The sequence below is a fragment of the Cuculus canorus genome, chromosome 4 (assembly GCF_017976375.1).
Source record: "Cuculus canorus isolate bCucCan1 chromosome 4, bCucCan1.pri, whole genome shotgun sequence".
Lineage (NCBI taxonomy): Eukaryota > Metazoa > Chordata > Aves > Cuculiformes > Cuculidae > Cuculus > Cuculus canorus.
This window is the reverse complement of record NC_071404.1, coordinates 26,679,385-26,699,221: the sequence shown is the minus strand read 5'-3', so window position 1 is coordinate 26,699,221 and position 19,837 is coordinate 26,679,385. Positions and strand designations below refer to the sequence as shown.

The 19,837-nt window shown below is 38.4% G+C and overlaps 1 protein-coding gene across 1 annotated transcript in view; it reads right to left on the bottom strand.

The window, feature by feature from the left end:
• Positions 1–19,222, bottom strand: part of GRXCR1 (glutaredoxin and cysteine rich domain containing 1) — a 37,785-nt gene extending 18,563 nt beyond the window's left edge. The window contains exons 1-2 of the mRNA XM_054066076.1: positions 18,815–19,222; positions 6,933–6,939 (exon numbers count right to left, since the gene is read on the bottom strand). Coding sequence (XP_053922051.1) covers positions 6,933–6,939; positions 18,815–19,222 — 415 coding nt within the window. The remainder of the gene's footprint in view (positions 1–6,932; positions 6,940–18,814) is intronic.
• Positions 19,223–19,837: the final 615 nt, after the last annotated feature.

The window sequence follows — 19,837 nt, the reverse complement described above, 5'->3', positions numbered from 1 at the left end:
TTCACGGTCTCTGCTAGACCCTGATGCCTCTGCTTATGTAGACTTTGTAAAAGCCTGCTACGTGTGTGGCACTGAGTCTGAGGAAAAAAAAGCAGCTGCTATTCAACAAGGCACAGTGATGCTGTGGAAGTCAGCCAGGGCAATATTTATGATGGTGTTCAAATTAATCAAAAGGAGATCCATATCTTTCCATGCCTAATTGGATTTTATTTATCAGACATTCAAAGGTCTATCAGTATTTTCTTATTAGTTTATTTATGCCATTCTGCATATGATAGGGATAAATGAAACCTTTGAACATCAGACGAAAAAGATAATCCTGTGAGTAATTCTAAGATAGTGTGCCATTCTCCCAGGAAGAAGCAACACTGTGATATAATACTTGTTTCTTCCTTTTGTTTGCTCACTCCTTGTTTCTCCTCATATTTACCAATTTGACATCTCCAAGAAATTCTTCCCAAAGAAAAAACAGAGAGACACTCTGATAAGACCCTTGGAAATGTTACACAGGTTTGTAAGAAAGGAGAAGCATTTCTTTATTGTGCAAGGACACTGCTTACGAAGACTGAAGGCGAAGAAGAAAGAGCTACTGGAAAGAGATTTTTCTTCAGCAGTTTACAGGAAGCACTAGAAATTCTTTGACAAAGGAGGGTCCAACAACCTTCTTTCACATTTTGCAGTTCTTTGAACTATTCCTATATTCAGAAAAGAAGCCTGAAGCTAGACAGGTTGTACCTAGACCACCTGTAACATTAAAGAAGCTACTCATGGCAGTCTGGCGTAAGGAGCACGGGTTAAGCTGAGCTGTTTACAAGAGTTGAGTATTTCTTTCTTCTATAACTTACAGTCATCATCAGTCTAGCAGACCTCACCTTTCTTTTTCCTTCTAAAGGAAATATGGTGACTTGAAAGAATTTGTAGGGTATTTTTGATCCCTGAAATATCTTATGCTGCACAGTCAGCACAGTAATGTATTTTATAGCTGATAAAATGTAAGCATTTAGAGGATCAAACCACATCTCAGCAAAGTATTACCCCTCATATCTCTTTTTTTGGAGTAGCTAGTTGCATCTGTTCATGGAGAATAATAGAATAAATTATTACAAAAAGAGTAATAATGTCCAAAATATTGTTCTGGAAACAAAAGACATGGCAAAATTGCCAAAATGTGGTTTCTCTTTTTCATTTTCCATGCAAAGCCCTCAAACACCATCCGAGTGCATTGTGGTAAACCTTCAAATTATAAAATCCTCATCAAATGTTGTTTATATCTTTATTAATGAAAGTGCCTAAAATGTTGCTTATAAGTGAAATATAATTACCGTGTAGATTGACAAAACACTGTTACAATGTCCATCAATTGCAGATGAAAAATCTTTTTCAGATGATCTAGTGATGGTAGTAAGAAACAAATCATGAATATTTCTTACTTTCTTACCTAAACCTAGTTTCAGCAAGGTGTATGATAACTTTCCCAACCATTTGCAAAGTGTGCTGTGGGATCTTACACCAACATTGACAGTTGGAACCTGATATACTATTTTTCAGCTTTATTACAATCTCACCTGACTCCATAGTCAAATATTTCCTGGACAGAGTAGCAATTAAAATCAGGATTTGGGTGTTGCCCCATTGCTTTATTTTCTTTGAGTGTATCAGTAATTATAAGCCATTGAAAACATTACTCTAGGATGATTATTTTATGTCAATTAGTTTGACTAATTATATAGATACACTTGGAGTTTTTTACCCATCTCAAACTGACCACCAAGATTTAGCTCTGTAAGAGTAAACATGAGGGAAGGAATCCCTTGGCATTCACAAGGCATTTTCTATATAAAGTGCATGAAACCACAGTGTTTCCAAGAATACACTATGCAAAGAGAAAATATTTGTCATTAAGAAGGTTGACTGGAAAGGAATTTCATAGAGTGATTTTCTACCAAAATTCCTTGAGCACGCATCAGTGACAATTCAGCTGGATAAAGTTCCATGGGAGTTCCACAGTGTATGCATTCTACCAAATCCACTGTTTGCTTGTCAAGTGAGCAGAGTGGCCTCAAACCACATGGGAAGTTCGTTTGCTTTTTCTCATATAGATCTTCATCTTCACTGGGAACCTGACTGCTTCTCAGCCCTCAGTGATAGGGTTACCATGTAATCCAGTCTTGTTCTTTCATCTGTTAGTTTAATCACTGTAAAGTCAGCTCTGAAATTAACTGATCAGGAAAGGAGAGAGTAAGGAAAGTTAGAAACTCCTCTGAAGCTGCTCATCAAACAAACTGTAAATCTATTACCCTTCTCTTCCCCCACCAATTCATTTCAAAATAACAAGACTTCCTATAAGGGAGGAAAGGTGCTGGGATTACTTTACTTATAAACACAGTATTTGCAAAATGGCTTTTTCAAGACGATGAACAACACAAACCAATAAGGCTTTTTCTTTCCAGCAAAACAAACTGTTTTTCATTGAGGAAATGCTGCTGTTTCTGATAAGTAGTGTTCACTTTTCATAGCTGTTCTATGGTACCTTTAAAATGAACACACTTAATAACTACCTTCACCTATACAGAACACAGCATGTAAACTTCAGCCATCAGCTGTCCTAACAGTCAATTTTCTTTAGCAATGGGTTATTTCTTATTTACCCTCTCTGCCTACTCTGTGTTGAAAGACTGATTATGGTGTACCTGGCAACCAACTAGGGAAACAATTGTTTTCTACAGGTGCGGTGTTAGTAGGAGAGTTCTAAGCTAGTTTTACTAATGTTTGATTATCTGCTATGCTTGATAAATGGGTTTCAGCTCAATAGTCTGAATGGCAATATAAACAATTTCTCTTTGTTGCATGCAATCATTGGATCAGGAAATTGAAACCTATACTTCTGCAAAATTGTGTTACAGTGTTACAGGAGATATAAGCTCTCTGATTTGCTTCTTGGGTTTTTGACTGCATAAAACAAATGCTAATGAGAAATGTTTGTTAAATTTTAATACCACTTCTTAAGAAGTAGGCTGTGCCAGGCAGATACAGATGAGCAGCTAAATTCAGGAAAATTCAATGGTAAACACTGTAAATATTTTGCACACTTTGAATTCTCTTGTGGTCACAACTGAAGTTCTCATGGGAAATTGTACTAGTTTGTTCTTCTGGCTAAAACAAAGTTTGCAAGAAAATTCACCATAGATTTCATTTAAATACAGGTATTTTTAAGTTGTAATAAAAAAAAAATTAGCAAAAGGATTATTCTTAATTCTGGTCACCAACACGTGTTGCTGCAGTACAGTTTAAAAAACTACCTATGTCCCTGCATTCACCTGGCTTTGCCAAACCTTCTGAATTCAAGCTACAGTTGAAAACTCATGTTTCCCTAGCCTCTTTTTTTTTCTCTTTACTTCAGAGAACTGATCAGTTTGCAGACCAAGCTTCCATTCCCCTTCAGTAAGCCTGATTGCTCTTCACATGCTCTCCACCTCTCTTCCAGGTTAAAGTCATCTCTCAGGACTTTCTAGTTTTCCCCAAGCCTCCAGGAGAGATTTGTACTTTCTCCAACATTACCAGCACACAGAAGCCTTTCTTCTCCTGCCTTTCGCTCTCTGCTTTATTCTCTCAAGACAGAGCACTTCACTGCCACACTTGACATTTCTGGCAACTATTGAGGGACTCATTTAAGTGCAGCCCTTATCTTTTCACTTACGTAAGATCAAAATCATAAGCCTGTGCTACGGGCAGGTTGCAAGTATGACTGGGAACCAGATATTTCCACGATGCCAGCTTGGAAGTAGCTGGTGCCTCTTTTTTAAATTTCAGTACTGCTGAGCATACAACGAATCAACCAAAATGGGACAGAAGCGCACTAGAGGACTCACATCACTAAGCAGATAGACATCCCGAAATCAAAGCTAGGAGCATGTGCAATGAGCAGAGTTTCTACTTTTCTGGGAGTGTCTTACTCACTGAAAGCATCACACATAATTTATCCTTTCATACGAAGATCATCATCGTTCATTGCAGTAGAGCATGTACAATGCCTGCATTTCAAATGAACTCTGCCTTTCTGGTGCAACCTAGTGCCACGAGCTAAGCCAGGAAGAGAACAATCCAGAACTTTGAATGCTTTATTTTGGTTGCTGTTTATGTCTGGAATGTGATGAATTCAAAGCACCCCTTCCCTCTCTGATAGGTTTGTTGAGAAATTCTGTGAATCCAAGTGAAGATATTTACCTAATCATCTTAACAAACACTGAAAATGCAGGTTACTTAAAATAACTTCAGAGCATTTCCACAGCCTTGACAACAGCTTTACAGGCTCCCAAGTAACATTCCAAATACTAGCAATCCTAGCTCTTCCATTTCCCTTCAAGACTCCTCTATGAATCCAGATAGCAGGAAGCCTTTTCCAGCATCCCATGGATAAACTCACCTTCTTTCCAGAAGTATACAATTTATCTCCTGAATTCCCTCTACAATATCAATGTTCCCTTCTTATTCCTCTCTAGCCTATCTCTTAAATTAACAGTCACAGATCGTGCGTAACTACTACCTGAGATTTTCTGCAAACTAATTCCTACCCATTTTCTGTGTCTGTAAAAGTGAACATGAAGTAAGAGAACAGACAAATTGGAAAGTCACTCTTATTCCTCCAACATACCTTGCAAACCAAAACTAATTAAAGTAAGAGAGAAAAAAAGAAGTTCACTGCATATCACCTGAAGAAATGCTGCCATGAGTAAATTAAAAATGTATGACTTGAACTGCATAGCATCTGCTTGCCTAAAGCTATACCTGTAAATAGAGTGGAAGACCACAGAACTGAAACAATGGATCACAGATGGGTTATGAAAAGAATGCTAATTATACAATTATAAACAACGTGCAAGCCCTGGAAATCTGAGAATAAGTCTCTGTTCTTATAAGATTTGTCCTACATTACACTATTTAGTTTGCTATTGCTTAACAGTTATGACTTACTACTTGGTGATAACAGTTATAAGTAGGAGTAAGAAAAATAATTATTCAACTCTTGATCAATGTTTATTTCACTTCTGTCTCTTTATTGTTAGCAGCTTGGGTAAGAATACTGAATAAAACAACAATCAAACTTCAATAAAATTGAACTTTTTCTCAAGTTTAAAAAATGTTTTATTTTTACATTTGATTTTCTGAGCCTTTCTGTTATCTGGTTCTACTTAAAACAAGAAGAAAGGCTCGAAACAAAAGAAGAAAGCATGTAGGTCAACTTGAAGGAGTTCTAATCAGCACTTTGGTCACTCCCCCAAAAAGACCTCTTAAATGTATATAGACTTGCCTATATTTGGACATATGGATGAAATAAATTAATAAATGACTAGTTAATTTTCTTTCATAATTTTTCTTACCTTCAGTTCACATTTGAAGTTACTTTGGAGCTTGTTTTTTAATAATAATTATTATTTTTAATAATAATAGAATTTTTCAAATATATTTAATTTTCTTGAGAAGGAATGTTTTGTCCTGCTACTTACTCAGACTGGTGGTAACCCTACTATTTAGTTATGCACTATTTACTATAGTGCCACTCTGAATTATTAAAAAACTCACAATATGTTTGTCTCAAGCAGCACCCTTAGTTGTGGGGTCCAAATCCTGTTTTCTCTTGTCATAAGAAGCTTTTACTTTTGCTTGTTATTTATCACACTGTTCAAGATGCTTGAACTTATAGCTGCCTGTCCAGGGAGGATCATTGGGCAGCTTGTGTTCTGTTTGAGAATAATCTGTAAGTAGGGATGGCTTTAGCAAGAAATGAACTAGAGCAGGCCTTTCCGAGGGTGGGCAGATGAAGGTGTCGGATATCTCACATCAAGTGGCAAACCTAGCAAACAGCATGGCTCCAAGAGAGTCCTGGCTTGAGCACTCGGGCCCCACCTGTTTGTAATCACTGCTGTTTCACCCAAAAGGACATTTCACACTGCAGAGAAATTGACTTTTGTTGATCTGCAGCAAATGGCTGTCATAAAAATTACTATGTTTACTCTGGCACATTTCTTTTTAACATGGCAGCAGCTTTGGAAAACCCTGTTTACTGTTCTATGTCAAGCAGATGATGTTTAATATAAAGAAAAGAGAAGGTTGCTACCCTTCCTTCTTTCTCTTTTCTCCTCTGTTTCACTAGTCCCTTACTTATTCTCTCTAAAATATTCCGTTTGTATATTTAGACTCCTAGAGAGACTGATAGATGCTAATAATAACGTAGCAGTGAGTTCTAGTCTGTTGAGCTTCTTACAAATATGATTCATCATATTTCTGACTGGAGAATAAAATGCTTAGCTTGTGAGATCCTGATTGTGATATCATATGTGTCTTCCTTCTTTGCCAGGCTACGCTTTGTGTGCTGAATGGAGCTGTTTTTCTAAGATTTACTTTCAATATACCAAAATATCATAAGAAACAGCATAATAGTCAGTGAGTTCTTTCATATTTGCGCCAGTGCTGCAAGTGGTGATTTTCATAGTATCAAAGACAATAGCAAGCAAAAGCCAGTATTCAGGAAAGCTCTTAACAGTTAGACTTAGTTCAGTTGAAGATTTACTGCATTTCCTTTGGCAGATGTTTCAGCCTTTCATCATGGATTAATTACACTGTAGAGTCAGTCTGTCTTATACAATAGAACTACACTTCTTTCTCACTCAGAAAACAACTAAAAGGTAATAGCAGAAATTAAATAAGATGCGGTTCTCAACTGCAATCTGTAGCAGAGAAAATTCAAAATCACAATCCATTCTTCACGATTTACCTTCCTAAGCAATAAAATCAGGGGAAAGAGTTAAATGAAGTCTGGTTTTGGTTTGGGATGCACCCTGGAGTTTTCATGTTTGACACATAACAAGGTTTCTGTCAGAAGTTATTTTAACTTTTACTGTATTCCTGTGAATGGAAGCTGGAATGAGATGCACTGAGATCCTGGAACTCCCAAGAACAAAAACTGAGAAACCTTTACCCTCTCAGTATGCCTAGTTTTCATTTCCAAACATGTAGCAAATTATGTACTTTTTCTTTCCTGCAGTTTTACACAACATAAATAGTACCTGAAAATGTCACTCATTTGAGATGAGATAAAACCATACTATTCTGTAAAAAGTTAAAGTTGTCATTTGTACTGTACAGTCAAGGAAAAGGCCAATTATTTTTCAGGTGGACACACAGCATTGTCTCGCATAGGGTCACAAAGCACTCTGCAACAAGTAATGAATTTTACACAGGTCTTTTAATGAGACAAAGGGCAGCTAAGCTGTGCTTAGTGCAACAAAGTGTAGATGAAGTGCTGATTCAGTCTTTACTCCTCAATGATAGAAAGTCTTATCATTCAATACATGGAAGCGATGAACAGGAATCTCTAATAGCACTACTTTGTCCCATATTAGCACTGAGGGAATAAAGACCTTGTTTCCCTGCTATATTACTTAACCTGGTTGGGAACTAACTCTCAGCTATCCTGTTACTTAATAATAATTAGAACTTGGGTACTTTCATTTTCAAATCTTAAGTAGTTAATTACTAGCTATACCTCAATCTCCATTTCTTTAAATTAAACACCTGTCTGTACTGCACACATACAGTTCTTCATTCCTTTTCTTATGCAATAGGATCCAAAATCGATGGCAGAGGACTTGAGATTTTTATGCAGATGTAGAGGATGCAACCCCTGTCCAGCACACATAAACCAGCTCTGCCATAAAAATAGCCTTTACTGTGGCTGCTAGTCTTGATGTACAAAAGGGAACAGATGACTCAGCCATCATTTCTGTGCAAGTAAAATAAAATACACCCCTAAGGAGAGTTATAGAAGACTTCATTGCTGAAAAAATCTAAAGTGTAAACTTTTTAGGGGCTTTTAAAATCAAATAGGTTAAGTGACTGAAAACTAGAATATAGCATGTTGTATACTTTGTACCAGGTCCTAAGCCTGTTCGTCAAAATAGCTGCCAGGTCAGTTATTCTGTATATATCACATCTGTGTTTGGAGTAATGTTTTAGCAAGGTCAGTGTAAGCAATTTCGTGATCTAGTCTGATTCAGGATCTGGCCCAGCATTGAGTACTGCTTTAATAAAAGATAAATTGCCATTCTTATAATAGGGCTAGAATCTGTAACGTGTTGTAGAGTTAAATGTGTTCTGCTCAGGAACTGTAGTTACAAATGCAGATGCTGAGATGATTAAACTTGCTATCTGCTTTTCTTTTGGAGCAACATTTCAATGGCTCCTTTGTATAGATACCATTTAATCCCCTGCATCAAGAAAGATCAATAACAACATTTAGTATAACATTGTATCATGTCTTCAAACAATGCTGAAGCTCCATGCTGATTATATTTCTTCCAGTTGCAAAATGTTCTGCAAAAATGAGAATTGAGGCAGCATGAAAAACAGGTTAGAAAGTTTACTAGACATCTCTCCTTTTTTGACAACTCTTGCCCTTATCTGTCGTTACTTCACAGAGAACTGCTGGAGCAGCTGAGGATAAGACTACCCGGTTGAAGGAACTACATGTTTCAAGGCTGCTCCCAGTCAGTGGCAGCAGAAAAAAAAAATGTAGTATTAGTCACCTGTATACAGCTGCCAATATTGGCTTATAAAAGTGCCCTTTCACCCCACCATTTCTCACTTGAGGATCCACAAGAACGTCACGCACCAAGCAGGTTTGCTAAAGGCTTGATCACCCAGCAGATACAGTAGCTGCAATGGCAAAATTTTGCAGACAGATTTGATTGAACAGAATCTGTTTCCTGAACAAGTCATTTAGAAACTGCTATCTCTTTTAAATCTTCATGACAGCTTAAGTTTAGACTTGGAAGGACTGAGAAGGTGGTTACATTTTTGGATAATAGTGGGGTTTGGAGCAACAACTGGACTTTCCCACTGCATGTTTGGGAATCTGATTGAAAGCATCAGAAACACCTGGAAAGGGATATTCTCAAGATGCAGATTAAGACCTGCGATAGGTGGAAGGAACTCCAATAATAATGCTTGAAGGTCTCATCTTTCACTATGTCTATCACTCTAATGCAATTCTCCACTTGAACAGCAATGAAATGCTTCACAGTTGCCTGTGGGACTAGGAGAGACAGTCCTTTGCATTTAAAAGTGTAAACCAAGAACAGGACATGAGCAGCTAGGCAGGAAAAGATCCTGTTTTCTTTATAAAGTTAGAGCTTCAGTTGCAGGTTTAGAAACTGACTGCTCTCTGTCTCACAGAAGTTGCAAGGGCAAATAGATTTTTCTTAAATAATAGTGTGTGACTGCTGTCAATCCTTAATATTTTTGAAACTTGCTAGATAATTAGCAATCAGTAGTATTCCAAAGAAAGCTATCAAGAATCAAAATTTCTTTGCCTTTGCACCAGCACTGACTGATTTGTCAATGCAGAACATAGCATCACATGTTGTTATAAACATGTGCAAACTCTGGCCAGTAATTTTTTCCATACTTCTTTATGAGAAGAGAAGAAAGAACAAGTCTGTGTGTGGTATTTCTGTGGTATAGAAGATGGGCTCCTCTAACATTATTGATGGACAGTGTCTCTAGACACAGTTTGAAATCAAAATTATACTAAGGCTGTTAAAATGCTTTAAACAATTCATACTAGAAATGAAGGATGGGTTTTCTGTCTTCTTTCTTGCCATGCGTGAAATGAGTCTCTACCTCACTGATTCCAGCTGCTCATCTGTGACTATTTCTGTTGCTTTCGTTGATGGGGGCTGTAGAGTTGTGCTGTAGCAGCCTCTCTGCAACGTAACTACTGTGTAAAACAAAACCACAAGACTACCTGTTTAGATGGGGAGTTGTATTTTTCCAGCTCCTTATCAAAATCAACAGGCTGGGATGTTGTCCTAATTATTATTTATCTTATAAGTTTTGTAAGAGTTTAGTGAGATATGAGTTTCATGATTTGTACTACCTCATACTGGATGTTGCAGCAATGAGGAAGGTTTTCATGCATGAAAGTCATACCCTTTACTCTCTGACTGCAAATTCCATTCTGACACCTGTTTCCTTGCACTTAAGCTACAAAACTATGATGCTGTCAAACACTGCAGTAAGAGATTAAAGCTCCAGACAAAAAAAAAAAAGCAAAAGCATTATCTCTTTGGCCACTTCTTTCTTTCAGGCTGTTAATCATGTGCTTGGCATTGGTGTAGTGTGTAATAAACTGCCAACACTACTAGACAAATGTCAGAGCAGGCTGCTGACAGGCCAGAGCACTCTAGTAGGCATTATCTGCAAAGAAACCACGAGTTCATTTCTTCTCTCTGAGGGAAGGAAATAGTCCTCAATGACACCTACATGCCACTTATAATAAATTAGCAGCAGGCAACTCCTGGGACATGGTTTTGGTCAACTGCTAAAATACATTTCCAGGTCATTGTAACACAATACCTATATGGTATTTGTACATTTATATCTATCTAGCTTACGCAAGCTTACTAGCGTAAGTATTTGCAAATCCTAGTTCAGAACTAAAACACTTCTGGGATCTCTAAACTAAATAGAATTGTAATGCAATTAACTTGCTAAGAAAGTATTTTTGCCAATGCCTTCTATGGCCTAAAATCAAAAGCATTAGTACATGCCTGAAGAATCATAATAGTACTCTTTTTCAAATCATTATGAAGTAACATGAACCATTTTCCTTGCTAATTCAAAGGCTGAGCACCTTATTGAACAGTTCCACAAAGGGACATTATGTAAGAGTTGCAGAGCACTACATAGGCTTGAACCCAGTGTTCATCTAGTATTCCAGGTCATCTACCAGACAGATAATAAAAAGTAAGAGAATGGCAAATGTGTATGGGATTTCCTCCCAATACTCTCTCATTTTATGACTATTTTCAGCTCAGAGTATTTCCTGAGGCCAGTATGATTTCTAATTCCACTTAGTACACATTTTTCTGTTTGACATTCATATTCATTGCCTCAGAACAAGCACACTGGTTCCTTCTTTAAAAAAGAAAGAAAATGTATTTTCAAATGTAAAGAGAAAGGATGAAATAAAGTTGCAGAACATGGTTATTTACAGCCTTTTGTGTCTTGGCTGCCTGAATTCAATCTCCTCTCTACCTCTGGTCCCTAACAAGAAAGTCACAGGCTACAATCTTTTCTAGGATATCTGCATGCTGAAGTAATGCTTCAATACAGTGCTTAAGAGTGAGAAAGAAAGAAATGGAAGTCAAGCATGATGCTGTACCACAGTATTATTTGATGTGGTGAGTTGAGAGGCATGTTCCTCTCCCGCTACAGCATCTTATTCATGCTGTCTTGTGACTGTCTAATTCAAAGCACAACTCCCACAACTGTCTGCTGCAAACACGATTTGTAACAAAGCAGCATCTGCTTATGTACAGCTTGTGTAGGATCTGACCCACTAGGCATGTTCAGAGGACACCTACCACAAGTCCTGCAGGTGAGACAGGGAAAGGAATGCCTATTTTGTGGTTTGCATTTGACATGAGTAGGAGATAACTGTCATGTCCTGTCAACAGTTAGATGCTGAGGCACATGGCCAAGGAAGATCATTAGTCAAATTTTCATCAATAAAAAGCTTTTACTGCCTTTGAGACAAGTTGACAGCAAAGAGAGGTTTGGAGAATCACAGTTTTGGAGCTTGACGTTGAAGTTCTTCAGAAGCTTACAGGTTTTTTGAATAAATATCTATAGTCTTGATTCACTCTACTACTCCATATTCCACATATACATTTTTACTGCAGTACTACCATAGCTTCTTTGCTGTGCCCTTTGTCATGCAAAAGACCAGGGTATGAGGCTTATTAACATATCACTCTTTTGGGAAAGTACCCACATCATGTAGACTTCAGAGAGGGAACAATTTAATTCTGTTCTCCCACATAGCTCAGGGCAGTAGGTCTGCTTTTTTCTGTGGGCTGCACTATCTGCCTGGACCATAGACACTTGAACCCTAGTTGGGGTAAGCCTGACACAACTCTATTCAGCACCACTCAGTTGTTAGAAGCTATTTTCTGTCAGCAGAAGAAAGAAGGTGCTAAAGTAGTGCAAAATTATCCTTTTCTCACCACTGTTTCCACTCTGCATCTACCAGAGTTGAGTTATCCTTTAGATGCTGGTGCATTTCACAGACCCTTGTTATGAATTGTGTCAGTTCAGTCTCTGTCTCAGAGAAAACTGGTGTGCACAGATTCAAAACTGCACTGTTCATGCCACTAAGGTCTGAACTCTCCTGCAAAATGCATAAAGGTCAGTTCTCAGCTGTCTTGTATTTTATGTAGTCATTACCTACTCTAAGCTGATAAAAAAATTGGAGCCAGTGGGGAAATATTAATTCAGGGTCATAACAATTTTCACTCACCTGCAAATGTGTGACTCAAGAAGTAGTCAAAATACCTGCTTATTATATCCTGTGAAGCAGAAACACTTGAAAAGACAGAACAGAAATATTTGTTGTCCCAGGGCTTGCCTTTGCTTAGCCCCATAAAGTGCACCTGAGAGTCTCAAGAATAGTGTCCTCATTTATGGATCCTATACAAGGACCAAGACACATCAGAGCAAGTGTAATTTTGAGGCCATATAGTGCTGTAAACAGACACACATACACCAGTCCAACCAGTTGGACCGATATCCAGCACATTCTGATCAGACTGCCAGCACAGAAGTCTAACTTTTTTTTCAATTCAGTTATTGATTCAGTCTACATTTAAACATGGTTTTGTTGCTAAACTTTCCTATTCCTAAAATATCGTGAACAGTGTCTGTCTGAGCTCAGTGCTTTACAGTTGATTTATACAAGAACATGAGAACAATAAATACTGATATTTTAAGTACTTAACAACCCCAGGCTCTAGCTAAAAGCTCACAGACCTGAATGTTTTCCCTTTTAAATCAGTGTGGCTATTCAGTCACCAGCTCTGGAAACTACCTGTTTTAACCGTGATTTCATCAGCTGAATCACTGTCCCATGAACTGTGTTTACAGACCAAAGCACTTAGGAAATGTACGAAAGAAGTGGTAAAGGGACACTATGCCCATTCCAGTGATGATCCAGTTGTCCTTCCAATGTAGAATTTTCTTCTGTCACAAACAGAAACCTATTTTTCATAATCACTTCATCCTCTGTGTCACAATGTTTTTTCTTGTTTTTCAGTGGAGGGGCTAAGGCATGACACGGTGTGGTGCTGTTCAATAATTAGTTTTCAAGACCTGTTAACACCATGAACATGCAGTAGAACTTTATATTTCAGAAGAGGTACATGCAGCTCACTGGGATTTATCTCATCTTCATCCATACAAATGGCATTCCTATAGCAAATGCTATGGCTTTAGATTACCAGCAGATTTTCCTAACATTGCTACTAGTAGGTACAAGTCCCTTTTGCAGGATGTGCCTATTTGGGAGTCGCAGGGTAGTCTGGGTGAGAATGTGAAGGAAAAGTTCAGGAGACCTTTTACAGTCTTAGTCCAGTCCTAGCAGAGGTCTTTGAGTTCAGAGTTTAATGATGTTGGAGTGTCGGCACAGATCATCTGCCAAAGAAGTAAGGAGGGTAACATCACGACTTCTGCAGTGAAAGCGCAGACCTCCCCTCTCCCCAGACTTTTGGGGATGGCAGTGATATATATACTTCAGGGGCTGGAGTGGCATATAGTATGCCACCTATCCTAAAACCTTTGTTGGTAATATTGCACCAGACACTTTTTTTAACAGCACTTTGCAGCATATGCTTTCTTTGGAAAACAGTTGGGTTTGCTGCTGTCTTTAATTTTATTTTCTCTGTGGTATTAGATAACACTACTGTTTGTAAGCTTTTCATGTCCTGCTGTGTATTCGCTTTTCTAGGTTACCTGCAAGTAAAGAAAGATGAAAGTGAACTTAACCACGCCAGAAGCTTTCCTTTCTCTTAACAAACTTCCACCTGATTCTTAACTCCTTTCCACCTCTGTCTCTAAACTTTAATAGGCTAACTGTTTATTAGGCTGAATATTGAGTTTTACTTTGCAATCTTAAATGTTAACTCTACCTGAGATACCATGCTAGAAAATACCATAAAGGCCAAGTACATTATGTCTGACTCTTCACCCGTATGCCCTCTGATGCAATGTTCACCAAGGCATTAATCAGGCTTGTTAACCAGGCCTGCCCTTTTCATAAAAGACGTCAGCAGGTACTGCCTAAGAATGGGATATGTAGCTAATTTAGCAGAATGAGATCATTCAGAGGAGGATGGAAAGACAGTGTTGAGTGTGTAAGTGGGGGAAATGGAGGAAAGGACCCATGAGGAAAGAGTGGAATTGAGCTGAGGCCTGGGTCAAAATTTCAGCTCAGCTCCATTATGTTGAACATTGGGATGGAAACTTGGTCTGGCATGAAATGATCATTGTGCTATTTAGTAATATAGACAATCCAAGGATTTTTGCTGTGTCACCTGGAAGCCATCATAAGGATGTTCTATTCATAAAAATCCATCATGAAGGGAATTACATTTATTTCAAGGAAATAAGAACCATTTCTCTACTACTTTCTATGGGAAAATATAGGAAATAATACCCATTCACATTTTAACAGTATTCTAAGCATAAAATTTTAGTAATATAGTGGAATAAGGCCACAATTGCTTTGGATGTGCAGGAAAACAGCTTCTGTTCCTGATGTAAGTAGCAGGTCACATCCCCAGCTCTGGAGCTGTCAACGCTGTCAGTGTCAGTGTTTCAGCAAGAGATAATTTCACTTATTATCAAGGAGGTACACAAACAGGGAGACAGGGAGCTCCAGATCCTTTCTGTTATTCAGGACTTTGAGTAATGGACATTTCTCACAAATAACATATTCACGACTGCCAGTCCTGTAGGAGGCCACCTCTCCCATTCCACGTTAGGTGTCGATGGAGGCTGGGTTGACATGCGTGACCATCCCTGACCTCCATCGATGACCACCCACTGGCCTCCTGCCTTCCCTGCAAGCTGGGACTGGGAAGGCGTTGCCAGAGCAACACACTCTCTCAAAAACACACCTCCTCACAACCACCCCCACCCCATCCCCACCCCCCAACCCCGCACACCCACCACACACACACCCTCCCCCAGGATGCTTTGTCCATACTCTCCTTGTAGCATCCACCCTTGGGAGGGAAAGCCTGGAGGGGTTGCCATAGAAACTATGCTTCCATGAGGCATCAATAGGACTGGTCTCTTCCCTGCCTGTCTGCCTGCAAAATGTTCTGCCATGAAGCTGAGACAACCCCTAAATATGCACTGCTCTGTCCCACTCCATTCCCACGGCCGTGCCAGCCCCAGATCTCACCAGCCTTGCGACAGCTTCAACAGCCTCGCAGGGCCAATCTGATAGAAGAAATTTTACTGTCACAGTCTTGCAGCTCATGCCCAGGGACAGAGTCAGTCAGCAGGCAGACTAATACAAAAGACTGAGTTTCTCTTCACAGGCAATGGTGGAAATCGGAAGTTGCTGTTTGTGCTGGTGATGGAATTGCTCAATGCATGGATGTGGGAAGATGTAGAAGGGATGCCTATCTACTTGGCAATAGATATATATTCTCAGACCAGGCTTGTGTCATACATCAACCAAACCTGCCTTTTCCTCTATAAATACTTCCTGTATTACATTACTCTATTCACATTCCCAAAACTTGTGGAAGGTGTGGGTTTTTTTCAGATGAGTTTGTTGTGGGAAGAAACTGTCTGAATCAATTCAGTAGAAAGGCTGTAGCTAGAAAATGTGGAATAAACATTCAAAAACCCAAATATTCCATGGAACATTAAAATACACAGATGTGCTTTTAGTACAGATATCTGAATAGAAAACCCCAAAGGTCTTGACTGCAGAATTTAACAAAGCCCAGTGAATGAATCCCTGCTTAACCCCAGCATATCTGAGCAAAACGGCTATTTTAAAGGATCTCTGTTCTATCACAGGGATCATCTGGGGATTTGGCATAACAGGATAGCAGAGAAGTTTGCAGATACAGTCTGAAGAATCAGAATGTCGACACTGCCTAGGATTTAGGATTGTCAACAGTTCATGTACATAGTCTGTGAGTGTACAAATACCTGCTTTGTGTTTGACTCTGAGACATGTATATCGTGGTCATCTACTGCTGAATCATCAAAGGGCCAGAGATGGGCTCTCCTCAGGGATAAAGGACTTCATACACATCTTAGATGTTGTTATACATCTACTACTGCTTACCTAAGAGAAGCAGATGAAGTCACATAGAATCATAGAATTGTTTAGGTTGGAAAAGACCTTTAAGACCATCAGGTTCAACCATTAACCTAGCACTAAATCATACTCCTAAATGCCACATCTACACGTCTTTTAAATACCTCCAGGGATGGTGACTCAACTACTAATCAAGAGAGGATGACTAAACTACTAATCAAGGGAGGAACTTACAAAAATGCCCAGATCAAGGACTTTGAGTTATATCTTCTAATAGAGACATATTTCTATCTTATCGTATCTTTGAATGCAGGATTCCTGTTGTTCTCTAAGTGGTATTACTGTGAATTAATTGACTGGAACATACCTACAGAAAACTAGAAATCATCCTCTAATCTTACCCTAACATCATTATTCCATTTGTAATTGGATGGATTTCGATCATATTTCACATCCACATCAAGCAGTTCCCAATCCATCTCATAGCCAACATTTGTACTTTGCTCTCCTCTGTGCTCATCATGTGGCATAGAAAATTGTCTCACAGTATGACACAAAAGATACGCAATCATTCTACATTAGATTTCAAACTTTATCTCTGGGGAAACAGAAACTCATTTGCATAAAATCCTCAAATCACAACGTTTTCTGTATTATTGAATACATATCTTTGATCCAGTAGACGTTAAAGGTAAGAATATAAGGTTATTTCTTGAAATCAGTCTTCCAGAACTGCCTAAGCAGAAGCTGCTCAGTTCTCCATATATTTTCCTCATCCATTTTCAAAGCATGCCTATTCCTTTGCCCTTTACAATGCCTGTAGCTGCTATTAACTGTATGAAAAACTTTTGTTTTCACCTCATAATTTTTTTTTCCACTTTCTTCTGCTGTAGAATACAACATCCTTATCACTTTAAAACCATTAATTATTTTACTCGTTTTAAATATGGTCTTCTGTGGTAGACTTGGCTACATATCATTTTCTGAAGTTATCAGATGGATATGCCTCCTTTCAAGCCTTCTTTTCTTCCAGCAAAACACTTTATGGAAATAGCGTTTGTCCTAGCTGTGATTCCGCTAGGAATAAAAGAAACCTCATAGCAATCTAAATATGTTGATTTCAGTCCATGAATCTTTCCTAAAGAACTCCTAGCCTAAAACTGGAGCTAGAAGTAGCAAGATAACAGGATCACTAATTAAGGTATGTATGTCTTCAGATGTGTCCAGTTATTTAGGTAATTCAAATTTCTCAGCTTGGTGTCATTCATGCACCAAAAGGAAGGTTTCAGGAGGAAATGAGACTAGAAAGGTGAAATGGTTTGTAGCATGTAGCAAAACAACACAGAACAATATTTGGAATAAAGGTTGGAAAACACTCCAGACATGCCCCAGTTAATGCTTCCTAACTCGCTTCTACTCAGAAAAAGTGAGTTTGTTTCAAAATTTATTGGAGTAAGGAAATCAAGGGCAAACTCATTACTGGGTGGATTGAAAGCAAGCAAAATACTTGAGTACTATGTAACATAAAGAACAAAAATGAACATATAATTCAACTATGAAATATTCGTCTTCCATAGGAACATCAATATTAACAAAAAGACTGTTATAATTTAGGTGCAATACAGTATACATTCATATTCAGAAGCAAGAGAATGTTAATCTATAGTCATCTAAACATATGATGAAACTACTGGACAACACAAGAAATAACTTAAAGAAAATTTCCTTTCAATACACAAGAACAGTTGCTACTAATATCAAATTCCCCGTGCTTTGGAACCACATGAATGCTTTTAAAACAATGCTTTTAAGCCAATTATAGGTTAATTTAGGTGGCCATCATGATTCTGGATTATAAAAGCCTTTAGGAAGAGTTTGGTTCCATACATGTTTCTCTGTTGTTTGAACATTAGTGATTTAAAGACTTAAATAGCATAGATAGATAGATTATATATACATGAACTACGTTTTTTAGAAATTTTGTCTTCGTTTGTCTAAGGCCTGTATTTCTCTGCCTAAGACATCAGTGTGGCATATACTTTTTCAAATACAGATATTCTGCTCCTTCTACAAAATAAATGGAAAACAGACATTAATAAAAGAGGCCTCTGACTAAGATTTCATTCCTCTGAAATTTTCATGTGGGAAAACTGTTATTGCTGCCATCCTGCATCTAATTTGATCTACTTTGCAGATTCAGCACATCGGAATTTGCAAGTATACATATTTACATGCAGGGGACAGTAGGTAACATTGTAAACTCATTAGAACTAATATAATAGAAGTGGAAACATGACACGTCCGTGTACAGTGGATCTTTACAGATCTCTAACAAAGCCCCAGTTAATTCCACTGTTAAATTTTTTTGCTGGTCCAAACATGGGTAGCACAATATATACATTTACAGTCAGCAAATTTTAAGCCAATTTTGAAAGAAAAATTTCACAGTTAATTTGGAGTCAGGATATAGAGTGTTCCAGAAAGAGCAATGAACCCCTCCTGAGCAACGACAGCAAATGGACAGCAATGGGAATGAGGCAGAATACTGATAAATCCTAAATGAGAGAGGGTTGGACAAAGAATAAGAATAACGTGGGGAGTTAAAAGTGACAGACATGGGGCTATAGCCAACAGGACCGTATCACTTACCTGAAATACTTTTGCCAGATTGTCAAATAGGGCTTGACCAGCGCTGACTTTATGCTTGACTCCCCTGACTGTGCCATTTTTGCTGAGGATGTTGACTCGCTTTCTACCAAGCCCCCTCTCTTTAGTGGCTCTGACTAAAATAAGCAAATCATCCTGCTCATTCTCGTGTTCATCGCACTCAGACCCTCCATGTCCATTCTGCTGTCCATCCACTTCACTCAGACGGCTGGTTTGGTCGGTCTCTGAGCTACTGGTATACTCGGAGTCCAGAGAGTCAGTAGCCTCTCCATCGGCATACACCTCCTTCAGCACCCTCCCGCTGTGCGAGGATGCAACACGGAATCGAACCTTCCTCGACAGCCTCTCGCTGTCTGCCTTCATCTCACTTTTAAACATCCCCTCTTCCATTGATATAAGCAGTTTGCATTGTTCCAGTGTGGTTCCCATTGCATTTGCCAGTTTGTCACACTTAACAACAATATCAGTACTGTTTTCTGTTGACAGGGGTTCTCATATTAAACTAAAGAAGGTTCCCAAGAAGCCACACAGCCATTCTGCAGTTAATAATGGATGTGTTTGTGCTATGGTTACCTTTAAACTAAAACCTGTAAAATGATCTCATCAATTAAATATTTAAAAGCTATTGCATACTTTCTAGCACTAAGGAAGAAACCAAGAAAGGGAGAAATTATATGCATTGATTAAAGTAAAAATTGAAAACCACACATGATAAACCCAGTTTTTAAAAAGATCTGTGGAGTCAACACTGCTTATATACATTATAGTTGAAGGGAAAATAGTAAAATTCAGCACTGGAGTCAAAGATGGGCACATTTCTTTCACCAAAACACTTAATAACTCTAACGGTCAGGCCTCATTCACCAAAGTTTGCATTTTATATAAGCTTACAGAGATTTTTCAGGGAGCTCTGACTTGGTATTTCATGATACTGGCCTTTTCAAGACTGGCAGAGCAGTGGGGAAGCAGTTAGTCACAATTCGTTGCACAGAG